The sequence below is a fragment of the Patiria miniata genome, unplaced genomic scaffold, assembly GCF_015706575.1.
Source record: "Patiria miniata isolate m_02_andy unplaced genomic scaffold, ASM1570657v1 HiC_scaffold_20, whole genome shotgun sequence".
Classification (NCBI taxonomy): Eukaryota; Metazoa; Echinodermata; class Asteroidea; order Valvatida; family Asterinidae; genus Patiria; species Patiria miniata.
Genome location: NW_024037059.1, coordinates 28,700,832 through 28,721,834, shown reverse-complemented (window position 1 = coordinate 28,721,834; position 21,003 = coordinate 28,700,832). Strand labels below are relative to the sequence as shown.

Genomic DNA, 21,003 nt, shown 5'->3' with positions numbered 1-21,003 from the left:
TAACAAGGACGGATTAGCCGTTAACGTTTCTTGTAAGTCGTTCCCAGGAAATTATAAAATCTGGGAAGAAAGAAGTGTTGTGTATGCCTACACTGCGTGACCAGATAATCCACCTAGGCCTATAAGTAAAAACTCTCAAGGACCAAAAACCAGAAACTCATCAATAACTTCAAGTCAGATAATTGTGTGATTTGTGAGAGATTGTTTGAAGTTACCTCGGCTGATTCACTCCCAGAGTCCCCAAAACCATTTAGAAACACAAACACACAAATGAAAGTTTGCATGGCCGTATAGTGTAAACTAGTGAGACGATCTAAGGGCGATCACATTCTGAACGGAACGTTCAAGTTTCAGAACCAATCGGTTCTTTTCAAAACCAAACATCTCAAAAAGGATCCTTCCGAGTTCCACATGATGTAAACTCGACTCAAACCTTTACAAGTTCAATTAGACACAACCGTTACAACCACTACGCTGGACAAGCTTGAAATTTCGATGCAAAACTTTTCTTTATTTTTAAGCAAACCTTGTTAGCTACCCACCCCCAAAAGAAAGTTTGGTTTAGTAGAGATCCCAACAAGTAATATGAAGAGCAGGTATGAAATGCTGCTCTAACTTGTGTTTCTTGCTTCATTTTCAAGGGAGTTGAATAATCTTCGAATTGTCTTAATCATACGGCAACATTTTTTTCCATTGATGTACACAATAAAAATTGATTCTCGGGCTTTGTGAATATTCAGAAATCCGATCGGATTGAATGTTTGTAGCAGCACGGGATCTAGGTATGCCCATGAAGGAGTTTTAGACCGTGACTACCAACGCAGAGGCGTAGTGTAAGGGAGAAATCCCCCACCCGAGTTGGTTTTGAGAGGATAAAAAAGGCTTTTGGTTAAAGGAGAAAACGTCACTGGTATGAACCATCATGTAAGAACGAATCATTATCAAGAAACATACACTACGTTCTCATCCCAACTTCAATCATGACATAGATTCAAATAGGTAGTCAATTTAAGGATACTAGAAGACACTCGGAGAGCGCACACCTCCGCCAAGGATAAACAAAATCCAATCGATTTGTACTTGTACCAAGGACCAAGTACCCCTCTACATGTATATGCCTGTGTTGGCCTACCTCTCCACTCCCCATTGTATAAAATGGTCTAGTCCATTGACCTGTGTGGTTAGATTAGGTGGGTGATAAGGCATACAGTACAGGGTCACCGGGTCAGTGCACGCACATGAAGATGGTGACACAGAGCGATCTGGTCAGAGCGATCTGGTGAAAGTTTTTCCATATAATGGTTAAGAAATTCTTTTTTTAAAATCCTGCATCCAGACGCAGATCCAGATCACTTCAAAAATTAATCAATTTGTACAAATATCACCCCTAATTATTTGTTTTCATTAAAATCCGTCCAAATTTGTTTGAGTTATAGCCTGTTCACAGACAAACACATGTCACTAACCAACCGACCAACCAACACACAAACCAATAACATTGCCCATAAAATTACTATAAAAACTATTAAGTGTAGGCAGAAGAAACATGTAAAAAAATTATATTTAATGTGAGTTCTGTATCGTGGGTCGATCCGTTCTCTGTCTATGCCGTGCGCAATCTCGTCGTCTCGCAATATGGAGAAGTGGTTCGTTACTGCTTGCCGTTACTGTTGTACATCTCCAAACCGACCTTAAAGTTGTTGGTGGCTGAATCAAACGTCCAAATAATGAGAGTCCTAGAAGAGAAGAATTTAACCAAACTTATTCTCCCTGTTGTAAAGTAAAGGTAATATACATGTATAACATTTGCTTTTGCTGTACGTTATAGAAAAGGATGCATTTGGGGCAAGTGTTTTAATTAATATTGTTACAATGACCTGTTTAAAGTTTTGTGTTCATCGATGCTGGCAAAACCAAGAAAAAAAATGCTGTTCTTGTAGTCTGGTTCCCTGACCATACTTGGTCAGGGAACAAGACTAGCTGGCTTGCACGCGTTCACGGATGTGTAACCAATTGCAAACAAAATGTGGACTAACTAATTTTGGTATTGGTGGCAGTATTTGAAAAGGGTCAGTTGTTTTCCAACGATACAAAAATTCCATTTTTCTTGAAATTGACAGCACACCAGGTGCCATGATTGCACAGGATGCTTGAGACTATTATTCACTTGCAGTCAAGTAAGGTATCATAATAATTTGGTAGTTTTGTTTTTGATATTTGTAAATGTGGTATATTACCTTGAAGACCAGTTAAAGAAAAGAAAAACCATAAAGCGGATGTAAAACAAATTTCCGAGGGGAGTCAGGTGAGGGTCAACCCAGCCCTAAACTATGCAAATAAGGTATCCATGCAAATTAGGTATCCATGCAAATTCCATGCAAATTAGGTATTCATGCAAATTAGGCTTTGCTTAACCTTCCAAAATACTTAAATAGTTCGTCAATATAAAGGAAAGCAAGGGTTCTAATGGTACATAAAAAAACGACAGTTTCCAGACCAAAGTATTGTTTAGATGCCTGTCTTTTCAGTTTGTTTTGATTCTTACTTCAGGGAGTCATGTTGGCGCAGTGGTTACTTTCCTCGCCCTCCACCTCAACGACCTAGGTTCGATTCCTGCCTGGACAACAAGTGGATTGGGTTTTCAGTCCCCGTGGGTTTTCCTCAGAATATACTTCCGGGGTTTTCCCCCCACCTCTAAAACTGTAATTTCTTCTCACTGTCTCATCTCTACGGGTTTCTTCGGGCGTTCGAGCTACAGTGCCTAGGGCACCTTTGGGGAATCCTTGGTTTCATTACCAAAAAGAAATAAAACAAAATATGAAACTTATAATAGCATTTTAATGTTTGGATTATCGCAAAGACTTACTTTCCCTCGAACAAGACGTCGCCGGTCTTGGCGTACACTGTAATTGTCTTCCACTCGAGGGCTTCCCCCGTGTTCGTATTCAAATAATCCAGGTACTGGATTTCATACTCGATCTTTTCAGCATACGCAACCCAACCCAAGTGCGAGCGCATGCCTGAAAGAAAATAAAGGTAATATTTACCATCAAAAACACGGTGCGCATACCAAATCAATGTTAACAATTGGGGAAAGCGGTCTTCTCAAGAATTCGAAACACCCGACGAATGGGAGTCAACTGCAATATCACTGTTCGAACAAATCTCTAGTTTGCATCACTGATGAAATTGCATACAATCCGGTTCCATGTACTTCCGAATGGATTAAAAAGCACATAATTACGGAAAAAAACAACCACCATATATTATAAGGAATAGCAGCCTCACTCATGCATTCGTGTCTCAAATACTTGACTTCCTCCAAGTTGTGTTCCCTGAATTTAAAATCTAGACTGTCCCCTCCCTCGATATATCACTACGAATGTTACTGTATTTATGTCCATACCAGATTAAAGCAGGAAACTAATAACTGCCTATACCTCTATGCTGTAGTCATTTGGGACAAACTTTTCCCACAAAATTACAGAATACTTGGACATCTAATGTTAGAGGTAGGGAATTTATTGGAAGGAATGTTGCATCCTGACGCCACTTGTTTTCATCATAAGATCGCAACGACATGATGTCGGTCATTGCAAAGATGAGAAAGAACGTTGCAACCGGACGCTGCTTTTTTTCTTCATATATCATCTGAATGAAGGTCATTCATAGCAGAAATGATAAGGCATGAATCTGGGACTGAGAAACATTTTCAGTCTCCATAGACTTTGTACACAACTTCCGCTGAAGTAGCGTCAGGTTGCAACATTCTTCAACAAAAATGTGGAAAAGACATGAATCTGGGACCGAGAAACACTAGAGGATTCCCATATCTGACCATCACTAATTTTTCCCTTCAGTGACTTTATCAACCATCAGAAAGTGATGATATGTCCTAAAAAGTCAATTTTAGCAGAACAAAATATTGAAGTATTTACTGAGAAAACACTTAGAATTTTTCAGACCAGTCTCACACGGTTTGTGCATAGGGTGACAAGTGATGGCCAGATATGGAATCTTTCCGAAACACTTTTGTTAGAAAATACTTTGAAAATGCACTCTTCCCCATAGACTTTGTATTAGACATTTAATCTGTTCTGCTTTTTAGCGAGGTAAGTAACTTCCATGGCGAGTATCAAGAAGAAAACAGTCTAGATTTCAAATTCAGGGAACACAACTTTTTAGGAAATTTAGCACACATTGCTGCGTCTCACAAGACGGAGGAGGCGTTTGAGACATTGCAGATGTAAATAGTGAGGCAGATTGGTACACAGTATGATTGAATTGTTCATTTGATCATTTGAAGTGTCAATGCCTCTTCATTGTTACCCTTTAAACTTACCCTCCTTTCCAATGGTAGCGGGATGATTCTGGGGCATATAGAGACAGTTATCGGTGTACAGTTCCAAGATTGCATCAATGTTGTTCGCTGCCACTGCGTCCATATACTTCGCATTCTGTGCTCTAATCTTTTGCAGTCCTTGCTGTAAATCTAGAAGCACAGAAATGAAAAATGATGGAAACATCAAATATTCAAACACATCACATTTTGGAAGAAAATGATAAAACGGAAAGAATGTTGCAACCTGACGCCACTTGAGCGGTTGTGTACAAAGTTTTTGGAGAGTCAAGAACATTTTTCTAAGTATTTTCTAACAAGTTGGAAATGATTCTCAGTTCCATATTCATGTCATATTTTTACAATGGCTGACCGTCGTTGACATGATACATGAAGAAAAAAAGAGTGGCGTCAGGTTGCAACTTTGGTTTCAAAGGTTCTCGGTCGTCCTCGCAACGCCGTCAAACGAAGTAATGTGCCAAAAAAATACTTCTGCTTCCGATTACATGGCATTTTGAAAATAGTGTAGGTAGCATAGGGATTTTTTTGGCATTTTGTTTGTGTACGATCGTATGGAGGTGTCGGCGTGTAGTAATGGTTTCCGTTTTTTCCTCATTGACCCCCACCAAAAAAAGGAGAAGAATTAGGGTAGGGGATGTCAAAATAGGGTAGGTATGGTAACCGGAAGCAGAAGTACATTTTTTTGCCTCATCTTATAATTATAGGATATTTGATTCTACAATGATTTCTTTTGCCAACTTACATGCAATACTCCTTGCGTCATGACATGGCACTAAGGCGCATGCCACCAGCAGGACGACGAGAGATGTCCAAGCAGACATGGTGAACGGACGTGACAGTTTCGTGCCAGGAGACAAGATTGAAGATGTTAACTGCAGAAAGTCTCAGCGTCGAAGTGGCGCGAGTGCGGTAGCGTTTCGCGGCGCGCTAGAGGAACGGCTCTGGGCCACGCCCGGTCCTGACGAAATTAAATGGCCCCTCATGAATATTCATGAATCTGACACAATAATAACCTAAGCTCCGAGATCCCAACCAATCAAAACCCAGATTACCCCTGCAAATGCCGTTCCCAGTCATCCGAAGCGAATGTCTTTTCTTTAAACCGGTTTTTAGGGCCACGAATCTTTTCCAAGAGACGCATTTTTCGCTAGCCTGGATGTTTCATTTTGTGCATACGATTTTGGAGCAAGACTATCAAATGAAATGAACCGTGAATGGGCAACTTTTGTTGGATTTACAATGGATCACCGAGGACTTTGTCGCAAGGCTGAGACAAAATACGAATCGCTGAATTGATCATTGTGATTTTCCTTTTAAATCCAGAAGTAAAGCAAAGCAAGGCGATTATCCCCACGGCGGGCCAGTACGCCAAATAGGGACTATACAGGGCCAAGCAACAGGGTAAACCACTGGTGCATGAGGCTTGACAATATACCCAGCATGATTATTGCAGAGGGTTAACTACCTCCAATCTCCCTTTATATGGTTGCACCATGGAGCTATAAACCTTCCATGGTTGCACACAGGTAAATCATAGAGCTAGGTCCTCACTCTATGGGTAAAAAGGCCTAGATCCATCCGCCGAGCTCATGGATAAAAGTTACACCTCAAAATATTCTATATTAGATAGTTTTGAGAGCCATACAATTGAGGAATTGAAGAGATATTGCAATGAACCTCTTGCCCGGACTTGGGCCTTCCAATTCTATTTTGCCATGTTGTGGAGGGATCGTTTTACAAGATGGCTACTTTTCCGCTCTGGGGAAAATAATGGTCGTCTTCTTTGGGTGAGAATACCTCGAAAAGTCAATGTCAACCCACCAAAAAATGAAAAGAAAATGAAAGATGACAAGTCATGTTGCTCATTATTTTTCTGTGTAGCGTAAATACCTGTGAGAGTTCTGCGTATTTTAAAACGAATTTTAGAGTATGGGCATTAAGCACTAGTGTCTGTGGGAATTTCAATACAGGATTGCACCCCTATACCCTATACACACCCCAGACTATTGTTACCTAACACATTCCTCTAGATATCTCCAAAGAATTCCTGAGATTCTGGTAACACAATGACCAACACAAAGGAGGGGGGGGGGGTCCCTCTGTCAAGAAAAAGAAAAATGTAGGACATCTTAGCAGTGGCGTACACACTCACACCGTTATAAGCAGGACCTTGTATTAACAGTGCTCTTCTTATCAGGGTTCGACTGTATCCACAATTCTGGAAACATTTGAGTGGTGAAAAAGCTGTAAAATTGATACCTGAAATGACATACTTTTGCTAACAGAATATTGATATTTGCATAAAAGCCGACAAGGCACTAAAACACTCCTGAAAATGGCAAAACGAAAAATGAAGACAAGGTTGAATGGGACACAAAGGTGCTTTTTCAAGGATTGCATAATTTGCCCTTTAAAAATTTAAAAAAATGGGCCCTTTAAATTCAAAGTAGATTAAAAAATATGGTCACAAACAATAACAACTGGTCAAAAATGGTCATCTTGACAAATACAAATATTCGTTGACTTTATCGTTTCAGATTTTTCAGTTGGTAAGGTAGAAAATAATGAACTATTTGCACGATGTGAAAAAACCCCCGATTTTATTCTGCAGCCCAATAAGATTCTAGCTATGACATGTCGGAGGCAGCAGTCAGTGACTAACTATGTATGTACTAAACGCAGTGTGATTTTTGTATGGCGTACTGTATAACTTTGAACCAAGAGAGGGCGGTATGATGATATAAAGCGGTACATCGGTACAGAGGGCGGTATCGATAATGCGTGTAAAGCAAAAAACCTACGGTTGCAATATATTATTTTAACGAAACTGCCACAGAATTCAATGGTGAATACTGCCACTTCTCAAGATCAGGAAAAATACTCACAATTCTCCAAGGTGTTTTGAAAATCACATCAAATTAAAGCTTATCTCATCAGTTTCATTTTATAGGGAGGTTATCCGAAGACTTTTGGGCGAAAATTCCATCTAAGGACAATCACCCCAGCTCCTGTGGCCCATCGCCATTTTAGAAAAATGATGCCTACGCCAAAATAGAACAAATTTAGGGCCCCATCATTCATCCAAATTTCACAGAAAAACAATGTCGCAGTCATGTTCACGGCCTCCACCCATTTCCCCAAACCCTCAAGTTCATGGCCCACAAAATGCTGTAATAACAACAAAAAAACTTGCCTGTACCCTAACGGGTGCAGCAATAGGCCCGAAATTGCTTACGCCGTCCAAATCACGATTTGCATGCCCTGAAATTCTCCAGTGTTAATGTTAGAGCATTTGGGCCGTGAACTTGAGGATTAACAAGAAGGGTGGAAGCCGTGCAGAGGACTGCGAGCTCGTATCAGTGTGATGTGGATGAAATCAGGCCCTAAAATGGCTCTAGTTTGCAGTGGAGAGTATAGGCGTCCATTTTGAAAATGGCGATGGGCTTTTGGACTGCTTTTAGGGGTGATCACCATTGGATGGAATTTTCTCCCAAAAGTCATTGAATAACCCCGCGCAAATTGAACGGAAAATGAAAGATGATGAAATAAGCTTTAGTTTGATGTGTTTATCAAACACCTTGGAGAGTTGTGAGTATTTTTAAATAAGTTTGGGAAGTGCGCGTAATTACCACTGAGGTCTACGCGGATACGGCGGTCTAGTATATACTGGTCTAGACCCGTACCCTACCCTACGATCCTCAAACAGCTTACAGTGCGCCCTCTTTGAAATTATACAGGTCAGGCATGTTGACATACTGGGGATTTTGCGCACTAGTGACTGACACACTAAGTCCATGGGCCTTAGTAACGTCATTTTTGTCGAGTTCCCTGAATGTATTTCATTAATTGTTAACTGTTGAATGGGATGGTGCCAGACTATTTATGCAGGCATTAATGCGGCCTTATTTTACTGTATTTTTTTGTTAAATATGGCTAAACATTAGGGAATATTCAATTACACATTTTAAATTATTCATTGAACTTTTGAAGCAGACTGGAATTTATTATAAATTAATTTAGTTCATTTCTCTTCGCAAGTTCCAAAAATTAAGATTTTACTAAGTTTCAATTCTTTATGGCCGTCTCATGGATAAGGCCCATCACATGGACACACCAACTGGTACATATAGAAATAGGCCTACATGCTATTTCGAGCGGCATCCCCATTTTACGGGCTACTTTCATCCGAAGGATTCTTCATCGTACTTCCTCTTAGTGTTTCCAGTCCTATCTAGACCGCTGTACTCCATGCCCTAACCCTAACCATGGAGAAATAAATTTTGGGGAACATCGGGTAGACCCCGGTTAGATTTTTTCTTAAGCTCCATGGTTAATAATGACTGGTTCGACTGCCTAAAGTCTTTTATCTTCCAAAACCCGCTATATTCTTTGGATACATCGTAGCGTCTTTTCGGCCAACCAATACGTACTATAGACCTGGAATAAAAAAAACTATGCCCGGCAGACTTCACTGCAGAAACAACGAAACGATTTCACGAAGTATACGAGTACCATGCAACAATCGAAATTACTGAAAAACAAAAAGACACTGAATCACAAAATGGAGTTTCAACTTACACTGTATTTCCCCTGGCCCTGTCGATACTACATACTGCGGGTATAAAGTTGAATTTATGAGGACAAAACGGACGGCGAACGGGATCTGTGGACGTTCCGCAAGAAATAGGTTACTGTATAGGCGCAATTAATTATATTAATTTGGTGCACTGTAAATAAAGATCTTAAATGATGAGTCTTTAAGGTGCGCAAGCCTGCTGTTTTGTTTCTAATCTAAACTCAACAACAGAATTGTTTATAGAAGTTGCTTATAGATGTGGGCACGTGTGGTGATCGGTGGAGCACAGGATTCGTGATCGTGAGGTTGTGGGTTCGAGCCCCGCCGTGGCCATGCGTGTTGTGCCCTTGAGTAAGGCACTTTACCTCAATTACTCCTCTCAATTCAGGTGTTAAATGGATACCGGCATTATTCAATGCTGGGAAGGTAACAGACTTGCTGTGGAGGAGGTGTGGCGATCCCCCGCAGCAGCATATAGTATGGCCATGGTCTGGCCCAATCGCTAACGAAAGAGAGATGGGCATTCCGTTCCTGTTAACACAGGTTCGCCCCTTTACCTTTTTTTTTTTTAGAAGTTGCAACAAAAATCTGGCTTTGGCAGGGCCGATGCCTATACTAAAGACCCCACACGGGCATCAATAAATGCGTGAACTACTTTCTCTTCTATAAACCTCATTAATTCGACAAGACTCACGGTGGTGTTCGATTCTACTGCTGGTACCACACCGTAGACTAACCAACACATATCAACTATCATTTAGCCATCTGGAGGCTAGACTTGGCGTCTACAAGACATTTACACAGCGTCCTTGGGTTTATACACAGACTCGACACCCGTATGGCAGTCAAAACACTCGATATAACACCCATCTTTCAAGCCGGCACAAATTGTGGGGCTTAGCTTCGAATTTACGATGGTAATGGCCCACGGCAACGGTGGAACGATCGAAGGGAAAGCAGCGGCGAAACGGCCCATGCAATGAACGCAGCTAACCGCTCATAACTCAACACCTCATGAAATGTGCATCAAATGTTATTAAAAAACTTGAACAGCGCCACCATTTGGTCACCGCATCACAGTCGTTTGTCTGTGTTCTGGTTGCTGCACTACTCGCACAGTGCCTTTACTAAGAAAGTTTAACTCCTCCCTTTTAAATAGAAACAGAAATCACACTTAACTTGCAACTTGCAGTTTTGTGTTATATCCTTGAAACACAAGGAGATAATCACAAATTACCGGTCTCAACATGTACGCCTATAGTACGTCATAAACGTACAAGTCAACTCTGGTGAGGAACTTCGCGGTAACACCATGTGAATGAAAGATATCTCCTGTGAAGTTCCGAGAAGAACCAGTTGGTATGAATCGACGTTTCGAACAGTATGCTCTGCTCGTCATCAGGAGACACCTCATGAAAGTCAAACCGGAAAGTCAAACCAGTTTCTTGAAATCTCGTCATCCACGAGATTTCAAACGTGACTACCCCCTACTCATTTCTGTAAGCTCCTCCCCTTCCCCACTGTCACCCATGCCCTACCAGAGGGTGGGTTGGAGTTGGAGCCAATACCATACCACTCCGTCATATTGCTCATTAGAAACAACTCTCCCAAATCATTACAATCAACAAAAGGGTTACGTCAGCGAGTCAGTGTTTAATAGCGTGTCATCTGGCACCATCCGTGCGAAGTTCTTATTCACAAGGCGCTTCCCACGCGTATCAATACACCAACCTCCTCTGTCTTACAAGAAGTTAGCAATACCACCCTTATAATTAAATTTTCATGAACAATCACTGAAATGATATTCTTATTTTGTACGTACGCGTCCACCCGTCTTTACACGTTCCCACGCTAGGCTCCTTGCTGGTTGAGTGGTGCAAGCAGATGGTCAAGCTAACTGGTCAATTTTCCGGCCAGTTGATCACAAAGTGACCCCTGTCCGTCCACATTGTCCTTCTTTTATTATCAGTGGACATCATCTGCCCTGAAAACGAAGCTTTGCCGTTGCTTCCTCATAAATATTTCAGAGCAATTTAAAAAAAATTAAATTATATGATGAATTCTGTCAGTTGTACACTGATAAAAATGACAAATGCTGGAGTAAAATAATTGCTGAATGATTTTTGTTTAACATTATTTTTTAAATGATGGACACTTGACACGTGATGGTCTTTACCTTGCGGAATACGAGTCGGAGAGGAAAACAACAGCCGAGTGCAGACAATTACAATAAATTGGTAGATTGGGTTTTTTATTGTTCAAAAGGTCGAAAACAGAAGTAAGATATTTGCTCAGTATCGCTGCTTCAGCCAACGTTGTTTGAAAGGTTCATGGAGTAATCCTATTTTTTTCAATGAAGGTTAATAAACGTGATGGAACAAGCGAATGGCACAGAGATACATTAGCAATATAGAGTGGGCAGAAAACCTACATCTGTACAGTATAATTTAGTATAACACGAGGCAAACAAGCAAGCAAGCAGCAGTAGATACTTGAAACAGGCATGGAGGTACGGGTAGGCACTAAGGATGCAGGCCAGTAAATAGGCCCGAAAGTGCCTGCGCCGGCCAAATCAAGATTTGCATGCCCTCACATTTTCGGGTATAAGAGCATTTTTATGGGTCATGAACTTGAGGGTTTCAATAAAATAAAGAAGGATGGAAGCCGTGCACAGGACTGTGAGCTCCCTTTCTGTGAAATTCGGATGAAATTGGCGATGGCGATGGGCTACTGGACTACTTTAACGGGTGATTATCTCTGGATGCAATTTTCTCCCAAAAGTCACAGGTTGACCCCCAAAAATTGAAAAAAAATGAAAATTATGAAATAAGCTTTAATTTGACGTTTGTCTCAAACACCGCTGACAGTTGTGAGTATTTTTTCCCCTGAATTTCGGAGTTGGGCGTATTTATCACTGGTGTCAATGGCAGTTCATCACCGGTCTGCAACCCAAGGCGTGCACGGAACATTCAGGCAGATTGTTCAATTTGCCTAGAATCAACGTCCAATCCCTTCTCCTTCCTCCTACGGCCGATGCACCAATATTTCCTTGAAAAAAATCAAATGTTTTCTGACAGAGAGCATGGAGAAATGAGGGAGCAAGGAGGAATACAATACGGTGACCGTACGGGTACGCCCAGGGCTGCGAGTGTTGGGGACATCTGGAGTTTATAAAACATCTACGACCGTTTTGAACAATGTCACTGGATGACACGGGGGAATGTTATGTGTTTCGTAGAATCTATGGGTGGTGGTATTTAGGGTTGGGGCCTCCATTATGATCATTAGAGCTCTGGCATTTGACACGTGTGAAGGTCCTAACTACGGGCCCATCGTGTCCCACCGCAACGGATCACCATCAACAATTACCATGTATTATCCTATAGGCGACATGGCCTTGTAGCGACCGTAGACCCTCCTGCCATCCTGTCAACGCCTCTATGATTGAAGAAACATTTGGTCTTTTATGACTGTCATTTTTGTGCCCGCGCGCAATCAACAAAGCGCCCTCTTGCTTCACAAAAAAAGTAAGTTTATGGGCGCGTATTGTACTACACAATTTCTGCAACATTTTGGAGTTGTCTTGAACATACTCAATAGTGTGTCATGCCAAACCATGGAGGAATGAACAATTTTTCTCCATGGCAAAACAAAAAGTTACGCGAATGTCGTTTTCTGAAAAATTCGACTGACAACTCTCTTTTTGATTCATATTCATGGTGAATAGAAAGAGCATGGATTTTGCACGAAGATGGAATGGTTTTGAAACTCGGAACGATTTTATCTGTACGCGTTGCAATTAATGTGGCGTCGATCGGTGGGGGACGGGGGACGTATCCCCCACTTTTTAAAGTGGGGGTGGGGTGGGGTTCATATAGTTTGTCCCGCCCCTCCACCACTTTTTTCGTCTCCAAATGGTAGCCTGCATTTGTTTCTATAGCTCAGAATAGCTGGTTCGATGACTTCAAACTCAAAAATGATGTTTAAATGATGATCTTTCGCTAAAAACAAATGGTCAGAAATTACCTCAGATCGCACCACACAGCGTCTAGAAAGAATCCAAAATTTCCCACAAGTCGTTAGGGCTCGCATTAGTTCTGATCAAGGTATGCCCCCCACTTTGAGAAGCGATTGACCCCCGGCCCCTTGACCTGCTCATGAAGTGCTAGGATGATCAAAAAGTATATCATATTCAAAATACTTATCAACAGTGTTCAAATCTGTATAATTGTGGATAGAAAACAAACAAAACCAAACTAGGGGAGTAAACGAACAACTTATCAAAATGGCCATTAGTCAGACTAGAACAAATATCCAAAACATAGCACCAATCCTATTTTAAAATTCAACTTATCTGAACGATCATCCAATATTACTTTTAATAACCTTTAGCATCAATTCATCTTCATAATTCAACTTAAAAAATCGGGTGCGATCCAGTCTGAACAGCGAACAGAAATTTACGAACCGCTGGGGTACAATAATCGCCTCTTTATCTGCTTGCCAAAGGGCCTATTGTCCGATCTATAAACCACTTGATGTAATACCTATTGTCAGGGAAGTCTAACTCCACACACGTGTTCTGGTTCGGGCAGTGTTCCCATCTCGTCTCTATTCATGACACCTGCTGCCGGCGCCAGCTTGTCTGGGCGCGGTGAATGGGCTTGGCGTGCCGGCGCGGCATTCCGATAGTAGTGTTTACAAACACGTGGGAAGAGTAGGTGAGATCGCCGGTGAAGGGAAGGGAAACAAAGTTTTAAGGTTGCGTGTCTGGGAACCGTCACGGTCGAATCGCGGTGCAAGGACCTCAGTTTGTGGACTGAAATTGGAGGACGGAAGAGGTTTCATCGTGGAGGTGTCGTCTTGGGGGGGGGGGGGGGGGGGGGGAGGGGGGAGGGGAGGGTATTAAGGTGATAAAGAACATCTCTTAATGAGGTGACAATCACAGAACTATTTCGGGAGGAGGTGCACAATAAAGCTTTGGTAGCACAATGGAGCTTTTGGATTTCTTTTGCTCCATGTTGCCTGAAAGTTTTGAGGCGAGACCAGAGGCTGAATAACCGGCGAACCCTGAAGGGATCGAGCGTCCAGATTCATCTAACAACTGGACATCTAAGCAATATTACTACAAATATACATGTAACTTCCTACATCAACCAAAAATGTGTTATCAGCTAGGGGAGTCGCCTTTGAATGTGTGAATCCAATGAAACTTGATGAATTCGCATCTTCTATAGTTCTACTTTTGCTGGTTCAATGCAGATGGCAAGCATAGTGTCCGCTTTTATGCTTATCTGAGTCTGACTGACTGACTGACTGACTGACTCAGCCACTACAACTTGTGAATTAGACCGCTCAAGCCCCACCGTGGGCCAAAATTGACTCGGATGACTGCTTGCCTAGACACTTTTGACCCCAATTGGACTGGGACCAATAGGCTTGTCTTTATTCTTGTAAAGGTAATGACTCTTAAATAGGCACTGTGACTCTGATCTTGGAGAAACCTAGAAGACACGTGTGGTGTTGGGGGTGATCTTTATAAGAGTTGGATCAAACTCCGGAACATCTGTTCAAGTAAAAACTGTATACTGACAGGGATGTGTTGTAGGTAGCAATTGAGGTGACGTCATGATTAGGTCATCATGGGTAATGTGACGTCATCTTTAATGCATACAAATAGAGAACTGCAAGGCTTGCCAAGTAGCAAATAAGTAATGGAACTTTGTTCTTGTATTTAATTCATCATTTGCCTGACTGCACATGGACAGAATGAGCATGAACTCAAAAACAAATCATATGCGGAAAAGCCCTATGTTCTGTTCATGAAACAAACCAAAATGGCAGGACCGATTTTGATTAAGTTCGGAATGTTGCACTTTCAAACTCCAGGATATGAAGCCCAATAAGCTTTCTTGTAGTACAAGAATCATTCAAATCACTAAAGTTAAGGAATTTTAAACACAATTCACATAGGGATGTGTGTAAATTGTTTTTTTGGGTGATCCGTGGACAGAACTTTAAAATGGTTGTGTTTAAAATTAAGAATATGTTCCTGCCATGTGGGTGTCCTTTTTTGACTCGCCCTGTAGATTTGGTTCAAGTTGAAACTTGAAGATTTTAGCAGGAATTAAAAAAGAAATCCGCACGTGGGCCCGGGCGGGAATAGAACCCGGAGCACAGAGATGGAAGGTGAGGAATCGAACCACTGTACGAACCTGACTCCCTATTATCAATTGGATTTCCATCTTCTGAGGAAAAGGGGTCATGGCCCTCTGGCTACGAAGCGTTCTTATGTTGCGTTACAAATTTTGTTTAAGGATTTTTTTTGGCGGGAAGCGATCCAGATGGGGATGTAATTTGGTGAAGGATTTGCGAGAATTACCAGGGCGGGCTCGCCAACGGGCACTCGGAGCGGTGAAGACATACATGTGACCGTTTTGAACTCGGATGGTAATTATCATTCAATCTTCCACCATCAACAGTTCTTTGTTTTGTTTGATTCGCTGATAATGGCATTGCTTTCTCAAAGGAAAGATCATTGCTCAAGAAAAAGAAGATGTTATTGGTGGTAACATTTAGAGTGAAGAAACATTTACGATGGATGAAAAGTCTGATATTCTGATTAGCTATTAAGATCCGAAACCAAAAGATCAAGTTGTTAGCATCATGCTTTATAAATGGTCGTTCATTTTTAGACATCATAATTGAAAGTGCATACAGCATTAGCCTGCAGATGTTTAAATTCACCAATCAAACTCGATATCACGTTTTAAATCGACAAGAAAACCTACTGCTAATCTGTATTGTTTGCCCCTTCAATAAATGCATTGATCCTGATACGACAATCACGATTAAGTGCATCCTGCAGCGAAGGTTTATCCAATGACTCGAGAAAAAAAATGGTAATTTAAGCTGGAAGAACACCACCATTTTCAACGGATTATTAGGAGCTATTTAACCTTCTAACCTTTTAAGTGTCTCCTAATTAGTTCTAATTTGTCGGAGACCGAACCCTTTTTTCATGGCTGCACATTTTGCAGGTGTGCTCTCTGCCTAAAACAGACGACTGATGAAATACAACTTCACCAGCTTCCTCGAGAAAATCAATAAATGGGCAGTTTATAGCAAGCTTGCTTTAATCCGTTAAACCCCAATTGTCACCTTCAAAAGCCCAATTAGTCAAGGGCTATTGTCCACGCGGTCAAATCGCGCTAAACACAAAACGCCACCTGCGATATCAGAGGAAATCGTTTAGAAAACAAAAACCGACGCCTCATTGTCCACCCGTACAATGACCAAGAAAAATCATGGGAAACTTTCGCAGAAAGAAATTGTGGCAGCGGATCAGAGGTGGTGACTACAAGCATTGGATTTTAATTCTTCGGAAATTTGTAAGGTCTTATTACAATTGAACAGCTGTGGCGACGGCCAAGCTACGACCGTGACCGAGTAAAAGCGTATTCTATTCGTGTTTACCGTTCAGCTGTTGACATTCTTCCCGAGTGCGGTTTTTGTGGTGGTGTTGATTTTTAGAAGTGGTATTCCCGTATCGTTTTACACACGACAAGTGTGCAGGTGTGCTCGGCTATTGTTCGGGCGTTCCGTGTCGGTTGCTGGCGACGACTGTTTCATGTTGACGTGAAATGATCAATGTAGCATAACCATTGACACTTCAAGGAAGTTTCAATTGCTGACAAAAGGTCAAGTTCAGAACATAAAAAATTATTTCAGTCCCTAAAAATAAACATGAATTTTACACTCATCCTCGTCACCGGTTTTACAGTAGTTCTTGAAATTTTATGGAAATTAAATCGATGAAGGCGCGAGCTGCCATAATGGCCTCGACATGATTCATGAAACAGCCGTAGATAAGCTGGATCGATGAGCGCTACTTCGGTAGCCAGCGGCACGTACATTGTGTTCCCGAAAATAAAAAGCGAGAAATAGTTTTGCACTTGAGGGCTTTGATGTCGCCGACAAGACGAGTTATCTACGATCAAACATGTAAAATAAACAACAGGAAAATATATAGTTATGAAATTCAACCCACAACAAGAAAAACGCTTAAAGCTGTGCGTTCAGCTCAGGTGGTAGGCCTATTTCCCCAAGAAATTTCCAGGACACGTTATGCCAAAATAAATAAAAAACAGTTCTGTTCGATATGACTGTGCTAGAAATAAGAATGCAGAAAGTTTGACGATAATGTCGATAATGTCATTAATGTTTTGGAAAACGTGTACATTGCAAAAAGGTACTTGATCTTATTGTCATATCTTGCAAGTGGTGTACAGTAGGCCTGTATTACTTCAAATTATCTTCTTGCTGCAGATTTGGCACCATTTCTTTTCCGTTTCACACTCCTACCATGAAGGCTTACGCTAAATCTAAGTCGTGAAATCTAAATCGCAAACTACTAGAAAAAAATAATGCTCATTTGTCTTTTCAGTTAAAGGGAAAATACAACATTTGCAAACATCAAAAAATAAAACTACCAAATCATTTTGAAATACCTTGCTGGACTGTTAGTGAATGACAGTGTAAAGAATCCTGTAAAATCATGGCACCTGGTATACTGTCATTTTCACGAAAAGTGGTATTTTTTTATCAATTTCCAGCGCTGGTCGGCCGACCAGCGTTGGAAAAAAAATTGGCTTTTTTCAAATACTGGCCCCAATGGACCATCGCACTTGTTTGCAATCGATTACACACCTATGAACGGGTACAAGCCAGCTAGACTGGTTCCCTGACATTACAATTCCCCAATGTATGTTAACTGCAGTTCTTCTTATATGGAGTCAGGGAACCAGACTACAGGAAAATGATTGTTTTTCTTGGTTTTTATAGCATTTTCGAACCCAAAACCTCAAAAAAGTCAGTGTAACTATATTTGCTATATATTTCCAACCCCCCAATTCCAACCATTTCTGAAAATTACAGCAAAAGCAAATGATGTATATTCCTTTTAAATGAATATGTGACATTTCTGATATTTTCTGCTTAGTGAAACAATTTGCCTACTACAAAAGCAGAAAACCAAATTTCTGACCTGACAACTTTTAAACTGCAATATGATCAAACGGGGATAAAGCCAGGAAGTTAGACAGGGAAAAAGAAAACCCGGTCATATACAGTCTAGGGTACTCAACCGAATTATATTACAGGTGAATTCCAAACCGACCTGCCTCTTGAAAATCCGCGTGTGGATATATGATGAGTTGGGTAGTCCAATACAACAGTCACTTGACATCTTACAATAACTGGTCAAGGGTCTCCGTACATGATTGTACCCTACACGCTCGATTTGAACACCTGGCCTCTATGATGCATGAGCGGCAATTCTAAAAATGTTGAAGAGGAAGTTTCCCCTGACGTCAGTTGACGATCAGTCATATTTGGTCGCTTTCTAAAGCTGTTTATACTGTGAAATTCGTGAATTGTTTGGTTGTCTGCAAAGGAGCGTTTACGCAATGGTTTCGGCATAGCTGAAGCGTGCATCATAACTACATAAAATACCTTACTCCCTGGCATGATTTACTGGGAGCCACACCCATCCTGGCAAAGTCCAACACCATATGGGAAACTGCACACACATATTTCTGACTTTGATTCTGGAGGTGTGCCAACCCAATGTAAAAGACTGTCAGTTTAGGGGTACTGTACCCATCCTGACAGATTCCAACAAAACATGCCGTTGGGGTTTGATGGGTTGAGTTCTGTTAGTTACATTAAACTCATAGTTCAACACAAAATGACGTCAACTTTAATACTCCAAAAACGATCATCTCCACAGTGTGAGATCTATTGTTTTAAATAAAATTTTACTTCCTGTTTTTTTTTATTGAAAAATGTGGGCTTTTGACTATAAATGTAGGCCTACTTGTACAATATAATAACGAGATAAGAAGTTTTGTTTTGTGTTCCCAGATATGTGAGCGTACGGATGAATGGCTTGATTGGACAAAACGATATTTTTGTTCCTGTTTTGTGGTGGTTGCGGTTTTGGTCGTTAGTTCCACTTCATTTCAATTCCAAAGTTTTGACAACTTCGGGTAGAGCGGCAAACAATGAAACGAGACCAAAACCACGTATTTGTTCCATTGTTTAACCGTAGACTTCCTGAGTATAGGTCAATATTAAACTTACTTCACACAATTTCACACAAACCATCTGCATTTGTACTTGCGAATTCCAAGTATGTAAGCCGACTTCAAATTAGAAATATCACCAATGACGTTCAGCGTTACCTTCAATATGACACATACTTTCCATCGTAGTTTCGATATCATAAATATCTGCTGCAGGTGTGTTTTTCAGTGCATGGCAAGTCGCATACCAATCCTCTCCCACGACTATCACCGAGCGGACCCGGCATTGTTTGGGGTACCGATTAAACTGTAAATTACTCGGCCAGTCATTTCAGGAATTACCCGCTGCACCTGCCGCCGTTCCAAATCGCTCCCACTGGGGATATTTCAGTTTTAATTTGACCATTCCCCCAGGATCTCGCTGCCTCACATCCACGCACGACAACCGGGGAGATGATTGGTTAATTTATCACTTCTAGTTTTTATTATTCGTCTCTAGTTTAATTTCTTCATTTTCTCTGCCCGGATTTGATTCCAGCATTTTCAGCACGTGTAATCGGTCTGGTTTCAATCATCATTCATGACTTGTAGCAATATGTCGAGTTTTCAGTCTGGTTTAGTATTACACAACGATGGAACAATGCACACAGTGTCCTGCCCTTGACAGTTATTCAGACAGGGTCATTTTTCACAGTGATTTATTTGTTTCGTTCTTGGGACTGAACTCGAATGAGTGTCGTCACATCTAAATAAAGAACAAGGAGAACCCAAAGGACTTAGAAATGTCACTTCTTGTTTTCTGTTAAATAGATTTGGTACAAACGTCCAGCAATAGTCTATTGGGTACCATGCAGCATAGCTGTCTATTGGGTACCATGCAGCATATTTTAAGTCTTTGGACTTTCATAATAAAATGGTGCCCTGCGTTCATTCTTCCATTCTGTAATTCATTAGATGGTGTACAAATATCAGTGACTCGAATTGACTAGAGCATACATTTGACTCGACTCGACTCGACTTGACTACACACTGTGACTCGACTCGACTCGAGTTACTTCCTTAAACTGACTCGACTCGACAATTTTGTGACTCGTTACAACTTCAACTAACTACTGGAAACGTCCTGAACTTTCAACATGACAAATTCAAAATGAATTTGACAGGAGTAATTCACGATGAAATTTGACAAACGATGGGTGATATATGAATATATGTTCTGTGACTGGCGTTTGAATAGTCTGGTTTCCAGACCAACAGATTCTGACTATTCCTGATGAATCTTTGGTCAGGTAGCCGTCAGTAATACATCGTATTACAATTTACGTCGCGTGACTGAAACGGGAGGAATTCATCCTTTTTCCGAAAATGTCCGAAGTTTGCCGAATTCAATATCGTCGACAATCGGATAGTGCCCGAGTATTTCCGAGTATAATATAGGTTTTATAAACTGCTAATTGCTTATCAAAAACTTTAAATATGAGTTGATAATTAATATTCATTGCTTTCATTTAGAAAACTTGAAATTCAACGACGATTTTTGTGCATCATGCACTCGGATCGTATGCGAGGGGCGAACTTTAATTTTGCTGCGTCATGTACTGTTTTGAATTTGACGACCGTTACCTGGATTTTCCAAAACTCGGTCTTCATTCGGCTCCGCCTGCTAAGTAACAGTGCTATTCGGGTGCCTAACTTTGAAGATTCCAGGTCAACATTAGTCAATGTTTCTTACGGAAATACCAAACTGCATTATCATTACTGTATGATATTATGAAGCAAGTGATTTATTAAAAAATTTGATCCCAACATTAAGAGCTGTAAGTGATAAAGCGAACTCGGATACGAAGCCGAGCTTTGAAAAAGGGCCGTGTATGTCGTCATGTTTATTTTTAGCCACGGAGGCTGCCTGACTACAATTTAGACGTTAGCGTCGGGAATAATTGTCAGGTCTGGGAACCAGACTAGAGTTTGAACGGTTATTT

General features: G+C 41.0%; 1 protein-coding gene across 1 annotated transcript; it reads right to left on the bottom strand.

Moving 5' to 3' along the window:
* Window positions 1-490: 490 nt before the first annotated feature.
* Window positions 491-5,329, bottom strand: LOC119728501. The gene is made up of 4 exons (XM_038200763.1): window positions 5,103-5,329; window positions 4,343-4,492; window positions 2,867-3,020; window positions 491-1,736 (listed from the first exon to the last, which is right to left on the bottom strand). Exons 1-4 carry the CDS (start codon window positions 5,179-5,181, stop codon window positions 1,652-1,654), a joined length of 468 nt encoding a protein of 155 aa, XP_038056691.1. The 5' UTR covers window positions 5,182-5,329; the 3' UTR covers window positions 491-1,651.
* Between the last annotated feature and the right edge of the window lie 15,674 nt (window positions 5,330-21,003).